At 46.1% G+C, this 12,533-nt stretch overlaps 1 protein-coding gene and 1 long non-coding RNA gene across 3 annotated transcripts; one reads left to right on the top strand and one right to left on the bottom strand.

Moving 5' to 3' along the window:
* The first annotated feature begins 421 nt into the window (after positions 1-421).
* LOC120638456 lies at positions 422-7,187 on the top strand. Its single transcript, XR_005660128.1, has 4 exons — positions 422-951; positions 2,629-3,314; positions 5,078-5,119; positions 6,899-7,187. It is a non-coding gene; the product is annotated as an uncharacterized LOC120638456 (long non-coding RNA).
* CETN2 (centrin 2) lies at positions 5,203-12,447 on the bottom strand. 2 transcript variants are annotated; one of them, XM_029067391.1, is made up of 5 exons: positions 12,423-12,447; positions 8,778-8,936; positions 8,376-8,504; positions 6,762-6,899; positions 5,203-6,306 (listed from the first exon to the last, which is right to left on the bottom strand). In XM_029067391.1, the coding sequence occupies exons 1-5, from the start codon at positions 12,423-12,425 to the stop codon at positions 6,217-6,219; spliced, it is 519 nt and encodes a 172-aa protein (XP_028923224.1). In that variant the 5' UTR covers positions 12,426-12,447; the 3' UTR covers positions 5,203-6,216. The 2 variants fall into 2 exon arrangements, with proteins under 2 accessions (XP_028923224.1, XP_028923225.1); XM_029067392.2 differs by lacking the exon at positions 12,423-12,447 and adding an exon at positions 12,225-12,327.
* Between the last annotated feature and the right edge of the window lie 86 nt (positions 12,448-12,533).

Here is a 12,533-nt window from a genome sequence, read left to right as displayed (position 1 = left end):
ACTATGTGCAGAGCACCGTACTAAGCGCTTGGAATGTACAATTCAGCCACAGATAGAGACAATCCCTGCTCACAGCCTAAATGGGGGAGACAGCAGAGCAGAACAAAACAAAAACAAGATTATGCTCACCTAAGTCTAGTTACTTGGCCTTCCAAAGACTACTTTGGTTTAATTGGCTCTGAAATCCATTTGTTTGTTTTTCGGCCAATCCGTGGCATTTGCAAAAGCCTTCTCCAATACCCCATTTCAAAGGAATCGATGTTCTTTCTATCCTGTTTTTTAACCGCCCGGCTTTCGGATCCACGCATCGTCACCGGCAACGCCATAGCGTTGACTCTTTGTATTTTTGTGGCAATTATTACATCAGCACATTCTGCACACAGTAAGCGCTCATTAATTGTGATCGACGGATTGACTGACCTGACCGTAAATGTATCAGGTCAAAATGGCCCATCGATCCCAGTTGTCCGTCTTCTAAGAGGGCGACATTGTGCTCAGAGGAAGAGAGTGATGGAAGCTTCTCTTAACATCCATCCATATAATGCCTATCCATTGCTTCTCCCCTCTACATTCCTAACTTCCCTCTTCGAACCCATCGTGTAAGGACTGCTCTTCCAAATCCTTTTAGAAGCAGCCACTGTTTGGAAACTGCCCAGCTTCCAGTGATGGTATATTCCGTGCCTATCGATCACTGAGTGAATAAGTGTTTCCTTTGGCTCAGAAGCAACCATCTTCAAGCTCTCAGGGGGAGTCCCCTGGTCCCGGTGGTGTGAGATTTGCTGAACCACAAATCTGGTGATTGAGGTTTACAAGATCATGAAGAGCAGGGGGGCGAGATAAGCACGCTTTAATACATTCATGTTTGTTCTTATGTCATCTTCCCTGGGTCTCCAATAGTTTAAACTAAAGGGAATTATTGCTCATTTTGACATCTGATCCTTTCAAAGTTTGGTAAGTGTACCGAGAGCCAGGTGCCTCCTGAAGTCAATCAATTAATCAATTTTATAATAATGTTGGTATGTAAGCGCTTACGATGTGCAGAGCGCTGTTCTAAGCGCTGGGGTAGATACAGGGTGATCGGGCTGTCCCACGTGGGGCTCACAGTTTTAATCCCCATTTTTACAGATGAGGCAACTGAGGCACAGAGAAGTGAAGTGACTTGCCCACAGTCACACAGCCGACAAGTGGCAGAGCAGGGATTCGAACCCATGATCTCTGACTCCCAAGCCCGGGCTCTTTCCACTGAGCCACGTCACTTCACTTCTCTGGGCCTCAGTTCCCTCATCTGTAAAATGGGGATCAAGACTGTGAGCCCCACGTGGGACAACCTGATTCCCCTGTGTCTACCCCAGCGCTTAGAACAGTGCTCTGCACATAGGAAGCGCTTAACAAATACCAACATTATTATTATTATTATTGAGCTCTTACTATGTGCAGAGTACTGTACTAAGCACTCTGGAGAGTATAATACATCTGAGTCGATAGACTCATTCCCTGCCCACAAGGAGCTTACAGTCTAAAATAAAGTCACCATACTGGCTAGTAATCAAGCACGGAGTCTCCCGTTGCCTCTCCCTTCCGCGTCACCTGGATTTGCTCCCTCAAGACTGTAAGATCATTGTGGGCAGAGAATGTGTCTGTTTATTGTTGAATTTTCCTCTCCCGAGTGCTTAGTACAGCGCTTTGCACACAGTAAGAACTCAGTAAATAATTGGAGAAACCGAACCCTGATTTAGGGGAGGAGTTTGCACAGGGACCCCGATTCTTTCGATTTTTGCAAAGTTTGGCCCTAATTTTGAAAAAAATAGTTCAGTGGGGAAGACATTGTGTTACATTGGGTAAAACTCTAAAAAGCCATACCCCATGGGTAACAAGGTGAGTGGTTTGTTCTTTTCTCTTCCAACTAAATTTTTCCTGAAAAAAACAAGTACACTGCGGTATGGTATGAAAGCTACCTGCTGGCTATTGTCCAACGTCATCCGTGAAATGTTTCACTATCGGCGGTTTTTACTGAGTGCCTACCATCTGCTGGGTGTTTTAGGTGTATTATAGGTTGAAGGTATATAGGAAGCCAATATAGTTGAAGCCAATATAGTGTTATTTTCAATAGAAAAGCAGTTCTAGCAGTTTTTAAAATGCAACATTGAAAATCGCCTGGGCTCTTGTTTACTGTGAGAGCTGGGTAGTTGTGCTTAATAATGGCAGCTCCTTATCTACCCCCCCATAGGTATGGTTTTGACAGCTTAAGAACACTGAAGGTGGAGGATAATCAATATTTATTGAGCACTTACTCTGTGGAGAGCACTGTGTTAAGCGCGTGGGACAATATAAAAATATAAACAAGCTGGTAGACATGTTCCCTGCCCAGGACCTTACAGTCTAGAGGGGGAGACGGATATTAATATAAATAAATGACAGATATGTACCTAAGTGCCTTGGGGGTGAGGGAGGGGTGGATAAAGGAAGCCAATCTGAGTGCAAGGGTGACGCAGAAGGGAGTGGGAGAAGAGGAAATGAAGACTTGGTCGGGAAAGGCCTCTTGGAGATGTGCCTTTAGTGAGGCTTTGAGGGCTACCGCCTGTTATTTAAAAAAAAAAAACCAAAACCCTACCTCCCTTGCCATTTCAGGAAATCCACCGTCCGCCCCAGACAGTCCGATACAAGAACAAAGGCTCGCTGTTTTCAAGGTCATCTACGAAAGCTCTTTTTGCCCCAGAGGTGTGTCAGACATATCCATCCCCTATGAGGCGATGGCTACTCACTGAAGTCAGAAGAGTCTCTTGATTTTTTTGGCAGCTTGTCAAAACCCAGACCGCCACAGAGCACTGGAGGAAGAAACATGAACTGGAACCAGAGGAAATGGCTTCCTATCTGGCAAGTGGTTTAAAGCGCAGATGCTCAGCGAACGGGCTTTCAACCGAAGAGGACGACACAGATGAGAAGGCAGAATAAATGGAAAAGAACAACGGGGCTAGCAAAGACAAATGCATTATAACCCGAGGCTCCGGTCTTTTTGCCCGGAGCACTGAAGAGCTTAACTACCTTAGAGATGACTATTTAATATTGGCTTTAAAGTTAATACTACCTTGGCATCTATTTCATATCAATTTGCCTCCGGTGCTCTTTCCAAAGTGCCTTTAAAAAAGACACACGCTAGACATTTTCTGCATGGCACTGAAAACTCACTGGCATATTCACAGTGGAAAAGAACTCAAACACCACATTGGTTCCCGTCTTTTAATGTGCCCAGAATCTTGGTCTCTATTGAATTCGAAGTGAAGGGCAAACATGGGATGGCTTAGCCAAGAGGGAAGGTAGGATTACTAATTGCCCTCATTCCTGCATTTTACAATTTAGTGTACGGGGGAAGCCGGCATCAGAGCAAAACAACTTCCCCATTTTACCCCATGAAAATCAAAGTTGGACAATATCCCTCAGTCAAATGTCGTCAAACAGAATATAAGTCCAAAAAATGCTACTTGTAAAGTGTTTTCATAAGTGAGTCTTTGAAAGCCCCCTCGAGACTGAGTAAAGCACAGCATCTTACATTTTGGAGACAGTGTTTAGAGGGCTTCCTCAATTGGGAACACTTTACTTATTAGTGTATATACTCTCAATGAATAATATGTAAAAAAATCAGCACTGATGCGACATAATCTGCTCTATATAGCTACTTAGGGGCTTTTGCCAAAGCGAAACAGATGTAGTTGCACATTTTGAGGCAATTAGTAAAATACCTGTATGTTAACGAGGCATGGCCTAGGGGCAAGAGCACTGGCTTGGGCATATTGACGGAGGGGAATTGTCCAACTTTGATTTTCACGGGGTAAAATGGGAAGTTCTTTTGACCTGGCTTGGGCATCAGAGGAGCGTGGGTTCCAATGCCAACTCCGCCGCTTGGCTCTGTGACCTTGAGCAAGTCACTTCTCTGTGCCTCAGTTACCTCATCTGTAAAATGGGGATTAAGACTGGGAGCCCCATGTGGGACTTGGACTGGGTCCAACCTGATTACCTTGTATCTACCCCAGCGCTTAAAAGCGTCTGGCCTACAGTAAATTCTTAACAAATGCCTTTATTATTAATGTATCACCAGCAGCAATCCTCAAGTCTGTTTTAGGGCCGACTCCCTCTCTTGCGTGACTTTCTATTGTTTACACTCAGATAATCCCTACAAGGTTTCTGAATAGCCCATGGATTCCATGGGTGCCAACTGGGACCAGGCTGGATTGATCCAAATCCCAACCTAGTTGGCTCAGACCGTGCCAAGGAGCCTACTGGACTATCTCCTGGACTCCTGGAGAAGCAGCGTGGCTCAGTGGAAGGAGCCTGGGCTTTGGAGTCAGAGGTCATGAGTTCGACTCCCGGCTCTGCCACCTGTCAGCTGTGTGACTGGGGGCAAGTCACTTCACTTCTCTGGGCCTCAGTTCCCTCATCTGGAAAATGGGGATTAAAGGTGTGTGAGCCCCACGTGGGACAACCTGATTCCCCTGTGTCTACCCCAGCGCTTAGAACAGTGCTCGGCACATAGTAAGCGCTTAACAAATACCAACATTATTATTATTATTACTATTTCTAGCCACTTCCATCTTGGCATTCTCAATCAATGGAATTTACTGAGCGCTTACTATGTGCAGGGCACTGTACAAAGTGCTTGGGAGAGTACAACCGAATCAGCAGCCATGTTCCCTGCCCATAATGAGCTTACAGTCTAGAGGAGCGCAATCACTCCTGATCATTACTAGGTGATTCCAGGTTAGGTGGACACTAGCAGTGACCAAAGCCAGGCCGGGTCGGAGAAGCCGGAGGGCTGGTAGGCCCGTTCCCGGTGTTCCCGCCCATTCGAGGCTTCCCGGGAGAGCTGAAGCTCCTTACGGGTAGGAAATGGGGCACTTTTTGGTTCTGCATTTCCCAAACACTTAGTCCAAGCCACTGCGACAAGTGGGAGCTTGATATATTCTACTTCTCCTGTCCAGGGCGCATTCAGTCAACCTTGCAAAAAGTCACTTTCCCCACACAAGTAACCTGGGTCGAGACGGAATGCTGAATTCATTTTTCTCTCCCTCTGTTTACCTTCCAGAAGGAACGGGGAGGGAGGAAGCTGGTAAAATAATTCAGACTGGTAAGTTTTTTAAGCTTATTTTCAAGATGTGTTGAGTATATAGTAGAATTCAGTGCTGAAGAGCTAATCACCAGAGACCAATCTCTAAAACAGTGAAGGCTTTATTCAAGCACACAAAATAAATAGCACCTACACATATTCAAACCACATGGGGAGATCAGTGCAGAAGCCTAAAATAGAGAAAGGAACACTCTTTGGGATGAACCACACACTTGGAAAAAAATATCATGCACCGACAACCTAAATGTGCTCCAAACTCGGAGGGAAATGGAGGAAAAGTGACATAGGAGGAAAAGTAAAATGACTGTTGCTGCCCTATCGCGTGTCTAATAATCATAATAGCTGGGACCTCTAGAAGGGAAACTGATTTTTTTTTTTTATGCAAAGAACTTGAAAATATTTCCTTATATTTTTTATAAAAATGAGTGGGTTTTCCAGATCCAGCGGAAGTCCTAGTTGGCAAACTCAATACTTTGCACTTTTATTTTTGGTTTCCTTCAGAAAAGTGTTCAGAGTGAATAAAAATCACTAGGTAGATCGGTCTGGCAACCTCCGGGCAGGTTAGTATTCCCCTGCCACGTGAAAGACCTGAGTTGGGAAAGGACTTCCGAACTTCCTATGTTGGTAGGAGTTCGCTCGGAACCCCTGAAGCTATGCTGCTCCTTGAAAAATGCCTGTGGCGCTTCCTTCCCTCTCCAAGAAGCAGACCGGTTTTCGGTGCCCTGTGAGCGGGTAGTGCCCACTCACGCTATCCTTCAGGGAGACTAAGGACGTAAGGCAATGCAAGGCAACAGGGTGCGGACTACGGCTTTAAAACGCCTTTTCATCCCCGGTAAGCTTTAGGTCCCTTTTTTGAGCATGAAAACAATCGATATTTTTACTGAGAACGATCACCTTAAAAACCAGTTAGAAATTCTACAGTCCAATTGACCATTTAGGAATAGATAGCTAAGCAGATCAGTGGGAAAGAGTGGCCCCTGCCATACTCTTGCTTCAGGATCCCAGACTCAAAAGGGCAAGAAGTCAGCTTTACCCACCCAACCTATTTACAAGAAAAGAAAAAACGAACAAACAAAAAAAAACCAACAAGGCTGGTCTCAGTAGAGGCTGGTCTTTTTCATGATCCGCAGGAATTCTTGCTCATTTACTTCCCCGTCGCCATCCCGATCCGCTTCGTCGATCATTTCCTGCACGACGGTGAAGAGGATGAAAAGGAGCAGGTTAGGTTTTATCACCAACTTAATGATAAAAGAACATACAGGAAACTAGGTGTTTAGTCTTGCAACTTTCACACTGGGAACAAAAAGGTATTAAGATTGTGTGGTTAAAAAAATGCACTGTTCCCAAGCTGGTCTCGCTCCTGCTTAGACGGTGAGCCCCATGTGGGACAGGGGCTCTTTCTGCTGTACCCCAGCATTTAGTACAGTGTTTGCCACAAGTGCTTAACAAGTATCACTACTCCTCTTCTCTGAAAGAGGTATTTTACAAGACAAACACAGTTCACTACAGATCAAAATTTGGGATATAGGAATTCCAGTCTGGACTCAACCTCTTTTTTGTGTCAAAAAAAATAGAATATGAAATTAACCTTCTGTTTGATAATACCCAGCTGTGTAAATAGGTGAAAAGATGCATTACAAACCTGCAACTCCTCATCGGTGAGATTTTCTCCCAATTCTTTGGCCACACGTTTTAGGTTTTTGAATGATATTTTTCCAGTTTCGTCATCATCAAAGAGCCGGAAAGCTTTCAAGATCTCTTCTTTTGTATCTTTTTCAGCCTCAAGAAAAATACAACCGTACCAGATGTATCAAAGGGGAAATTTCAGTGCCGTACCTCTAAATGACGGCCTTATTATAAAATGATGTGCAGCATTCCTCTCAAGGCTATATGTGCAAAAGAACCAGTAACAATCATTGTTCTCCCAGATTATGAAAGGAAAAGCAAGTACCACGATGTATAAATCAGCGGAGAAACTAGGGAAGGTTTCAGAACTCGTAGTGCAGAATTCAAACGTACAAACTGAAGACGACTCAAGCATGCAGAATTCAAACCTACAAACTCTGAAGACTACTCAAGCTTAGTCTGTTAACTGTAAGGATCAGTACTAGATTCAACTTTGCCCCTATTTGGGGTAAAAAAATGTTATTTCCTGAGCACTTGCTGGGTGCTAGGAACTCTATTAAGGTCTTGGTAGAGTCCCGTGTTCCTTGCCCTATAGGAGTTTATTTAATGAGGGAGACACACAACAATTAGATCATGAAAGAAGGAGGAAGAACAAGGATAAAGTAGGAAGCAATTCACACATGTTCTCTCCCAAGTGCTTGGTCCAGGGCTTTGCACATAGTAAGTGCTCATTAAATACCAGTTTATTGAAACAGCTGAGAGTTACAGACGGACAGAAACGGTATAAGCAAGGGGCCAGAGTGGGCAGAGCGTAGAAGGAGAACACAGATGACCTAGGGAAGAGCCAAGAGCTGTGTGACTGTGGGCAAGTCACTTCACTTCTCTGTGCCTCGGCTCCCTCATCCGTAAAATGGGGATTAAGACTGTGAGCCTCATGTGGGACAATCTGATGACGCTGTATTTACCCCAGCTCTTAGAACAGTGCTCTGCACATAGTAAGCGCTTAACCAATACCAACATTATTATTATTAAGCTAGGAAATAGCAGATGAGAAGTGGCAAAATGTAGGCTAGAGACTCCGGGCACCAGTGGTAGGAAATTTCAAGCGCTTAGTTCAATGCTCTGCACGTAGCACTCAAATACTACTAATTGATGCATAAGGAGGTGGATCACCAGGCTAAATCATCGGACCTGGGTTCCAATCCCGGCTCCACCACTTGTCTGCTGTGTGGGCAAGTCACTTCACTTTTCTGGGCCTCGGTTACCTCATCTGTAAAATGGGGTTTAAAACTGGGAAGCCCCAGGTGGGACAGGGACTGTGTCCAACCTGATTAGCTTCTATCTAGCCCACACTTAGAAAGTGCCTGGCTTAAGAAATACCATAAAAACGAAAAGTTCTCGATTGAAACACTGCTCAATTGGGCAGAGCCTAATGAAGATATTGGTCCTGTAAAGAAAATCCCCAAGAATGAATATTCAAAAAAATCAAGGGATTCCACCTGCCTCCTTCCCCCTCTGCCCCTCCAGTGGCCACGGGGCATGTCCTGGCTTGCGGCCCCTGGCCGACGTGTTCCTGATGGGCGAGGTGCTGTTGAGCCACCATTCTGTTGACCGTCTTTAGCCGACTTACCATTTTCTGAGTCATCACGGCCAAAAAGTCGTTGAAGCTGATCTTCCCGGTCCCTTCCTTGTCGATGTCTGTTATCATTTTCTTAATTTCTTCTTTCTTGGGTTCAAAGCCAAGTGCCCTCATGGCCACCTAGGTTGTGAACACATCTACATCTCAGTGAGTTGAAGTTTAAAGGACAAAACTCCTAGTGAGTCATGAGGGAGCTTGTCAAAATTATCATAAAGGATGAGGGAGGTTAACGGAATACCGTTTTTCTCCATTTGGAATCATAACATCAAACTGTACTTGTACTCTCAAATCATAACTTATCAAAGGATTATTTAATAGAGGTAACTCTATCCTTTTGGTTCTCAGATTTTTTTTTCCTTAAATTAACCTATAATTGACATTTCAAGAACCTGCCTTCAATTCTTTAACGTCGATTGTCCCGGTTCCATCTGTATCAAACAGATCAAATGCCTCTCGAATCTCCTGCTTCTGATCTTCAGTGAGTTCAGGCTTAGGACACATCTTCTTCCTCTGGGCAGCTGATCCCAAGGATGATTTCTTGTAGTTGGAAGCCTTTGAAAGAATCACAGAGGAATAAAAATCACATCAGGTGACAGCCAAAAAATAAAAACAGAACTCCTTACCGGAGTCAACTTTATATTTAAAAGAAGAGGTAATTGTGTTCCGAGGAACCTATTAACATCCCAAGTGTCCTCCTCTTCCGAGTTTAAACTCCACCTTCCTGAAAAACCCTCATTCACAATTTAGAAAAGCAGAGGTCCTGGAACAGATTTGAATCTTGACCAATATTGTGCCTCAGTTACCTCATCTGTAAAAATGGGGATTAACTGTGAGCCTCAAGTGGAACAACCTGATGACCCTGTATCTCCCCCAGCGCTTAGAACAGTGCTCTGCACATAGTAAGCGCTTAACAAATACCAACTTTATATAATAATTCCCAAAAAATATTCTGTATGCAATTTAACTCCCCTCTGAGTTAAACTCACTCATATCTATTTGCCTAACAAAATGCCCCCGTTTAAACGTATTTTACAACTATGCAAAAAAAAAGGGTTTTTAAACTATAGGAAAATCTTCAAACGTGCCCAGATCATAGAAATAGTGGAAAGATCTCAGGATTGGGAGTGAGGAATTCCTTTTTTATTTCTTTTCCTGTGGTACCTGTTAAGTGCTTACTATGTGCCAGGCACTGTTCTAAGTACTGGAATAAATATAAGAAAATCAGGTTGGACAGAGTTCCTGTCCCACATGGGGCTCACAGTCTAAGAGTTCTACGCCTGCTGTGTAACCTTGGGTAAGTCAGTTAACTTCTCTCTGCCTCAGTTTCTTCATCGGAAAAATGGGGGTTAAATACCTGTTCTTCCTTTCCCATGGACTGGGAATCCCATTTGGAGGAGGGGCCCGTGTCTGACCTGATTTCAACCTGTACCTACCCAAGCATTCGGTACAGTGCTTGGTACGTAGTACGTGCTTAACAAACACCACCCAGAGTGGCACGGGCTCACCCAGATTTACCAATCTAAACCGAGATGTAGGTCGGTAACTTTTTGGGCCTTGAACGTGTTAATTTGCATTTACTTATCCTAAAATCAGTAGCCTACTGGTTTACTCAAATTAAAAGTTCCAAAAACGGCAGCTGAAGCCGAAAACTTAACAACACAACTACAGCTACTTCTAAACCTGCTGGGATTTCTGGTCATCTCTGATTTCCTGGAGTGTCTGGAGATTTTGAGAATTAACATTTGCATTTTGCCCATATCATGCACACAAAAGACAAACGCTCCGGATGGGAAAATGTTCGTATGCTATTTTTTTTTTCCAGGCCCTCCTGTTCAGACTGTTTTTCTAGCTATAAAAAATAGATCGTTGCGAACCAATTAAAGCGTGCAAAGAGACCAGAGTGTTGTTGCCTGTTGCTAGGTCTGGAGGAAGAGAGCTAAACTCCGTGATCCCTCGAAGCCTCTCAGCATGGCAACCGACAGGAACACGGAGGAGGCCCAGATGGGTTTGGCTAAGTTTACTGGGCGCAGAGCACTGTACTAAGCGCTTAGGCATCTACGCTCCAGTAGAGTTGGTATAAACACTCCCTGCCCTCCAGTTAACCATTTAGCGGAGGGAAGGCCGATATTAAAATAAATTACAGGCAGGAGAGGCAACCGAATACACGGAAACGTATATTAAGGGCTGTGGGGGTGCGGGACGGGGTCCCTGAAGCCCCCACGAGGACCTGGGAGTCCTAAGGACCTGGGTTCTAATCCTGGCTCCGCCCCTTCTCTGCTGTGTGATCTTGGGCAAGTCACTTCACTGTGCTTCAGTTCCCACATCTGTAAAATGGGGATTGAGACTACGAGCCCCATGTGGGACAGAGATGGTGTCCAAACCTATCCGCTGGTATTCACCCCAGTGCTTAGTTCAGTGCCTGGCACACATTAGGCTCTTAACAAATACCACAATAATCACTATTATCGCCCAGGAAGGCGATAATTATTGACTATTATTGACCAGGAAGGCAGCCCTTGGGGGAAGGAGAGGCTCCTCCTTTAGCCTGGGGAACGGGGGACTGAATAATTGTGGTATTGCGCAGCATCTGAGAAGCAGTGTGGCTCAGTGGCCAGAGCACGGGCCTGGGAGTCAGAAGGTAACGGGTTCTAATCCCAACTCTGCCATGCCTGCTATGTGACACTGGGCAAGTCACTTCACTGGACCTCAGTTCCCTCACCTGTAAAATGGGGATTAAGGGTGTGAGCCCTATGGGGGACGGGGACTGTAATAATAATAATAATAATGTTGGTATTTATTAAGCCCTTACTATGTGCAAGGCACTGTTCTAAGCACTGGGGTAGATACAGGGTAATCTGGTTGTCCCACGTGAGGCTCACAGTCATAATCCCCATTTTCCAGATGAGGTAACTGAGGCACAGAGAAGTGACTTGCCCACAGTCACACAGCCGACAAGTGGCCGAGCGGCATTTGCACCCATGACCTCGGACTCCCAAGCCCGGGCTCTTCCACTGAGCCATGCTCCTTCTCTATCAACCTACCTTATCTCTGTAAAATGGGGATTAAATAAACTGTGGTATTTGTTAAGCGCTTACTATGTGCAAAGCACTGTTCTAAGCTTTGCTGGGGGATACAAGGTGATCAGGTTGTCCCACGTGGGGCTCACGGTTTTTTAATCCCCATTTGACAGATGAGGTCACTGAGGCCCAGAGAAGTGAAGCGACTTGCCCCCAGTCACCCAGCTGACAAGTGACAGAGCCTGGATCCGCACTCATGACCTCCCAAGCCCGCGCTCTTTCCACTGAGCCACGCTGCTGCGAGCCTCATGGGGGACAACCTGATGACCCTGTGTCTACCCTGTGTCTTTCTGGGTGGAAAGCGCCCGGGCTTTGGAGTCAGAGGTCATGGGTTCGAATCCCAGCTCTGCCCCTTGTCAGCTGCGGGACGGTGGGCGAGTCATTTCACTGGGCCTCAGTTCCCTCATCTGGAAAATGGGGATGAAGACTGGGAGCCCCACGTGGGACCACCTGATTCCCCTGGGTCTCCCCCAGCGCTTAGAACAGTGCTCTGCACAGAGTAAGCCCTTAACAAACACCAACATCATTATTATTATTATTATTAAATACCAACAACAACAAAAAACTGGCAGGGGCGGGATTCGATGATGATGTAGGTATTTGTTAAGCGCTTACTCTGTGCAGAGCACTGTTCGAACCCCCGCCCCCTGCCTCCCCAGCCCGGCCTCTTCCCCCTGAGCCCCGTGGCTTCTGCGGGCCTCGGTGGGCTCATCTGTGAAATGGGGGTGAGGCCCGGGAGCCCCAAGGGGGACCAGCTCATCACCTTCGATGGCCCCCAACGCTTCCAACGGGGCTTGGTCGGTTCTTAAGAAATACCAATCTTATGAGGATGAAGCGAAAGGGAAGGGCGCCTGGCCTGAGGGGGGGGAAACTGAGGCTCAGGCTGGGGCCTTGGGGGGGGGGGGGGAGGCCGGACCGGATCAAACCGGCTGGGCGCAGCGGCCCGCGCATGCGCACTCACCATCCCTTCACCTCTCCAGGCCCAACTGGCGGCTCCGGGCGGGGGGGCGGGGCCGCCTCCCCACCGCCTCCGCTCGCGCCCCCGCCCCCCTCACGTCTTCCCCGCTCCCCA

The sequence above is a fragment of the Ornithorhynchus anatinus genome, chromosome 6 (genome assembly GCF_004115215.2).
Source record: "Ornithorhynchus anatinus isolate Pmale09 chromosome 6, mOrnAna1.pri.v4, whole genome shotgun sequence".
Classification (NCBI taxonomy): domain Eukaryota; kingdom Metazoa; phylum Chordata; class Mammalia; order Monotremata; family Ornithorhynchidae; genus Ornithorhynchus; species Ornithorhynchus anatinus.
The sequence above is the reverse complement of the archived record's forward strand: the minus strand, read 5'-3'. Positions and strand labels throughout refer to the sequence as shown.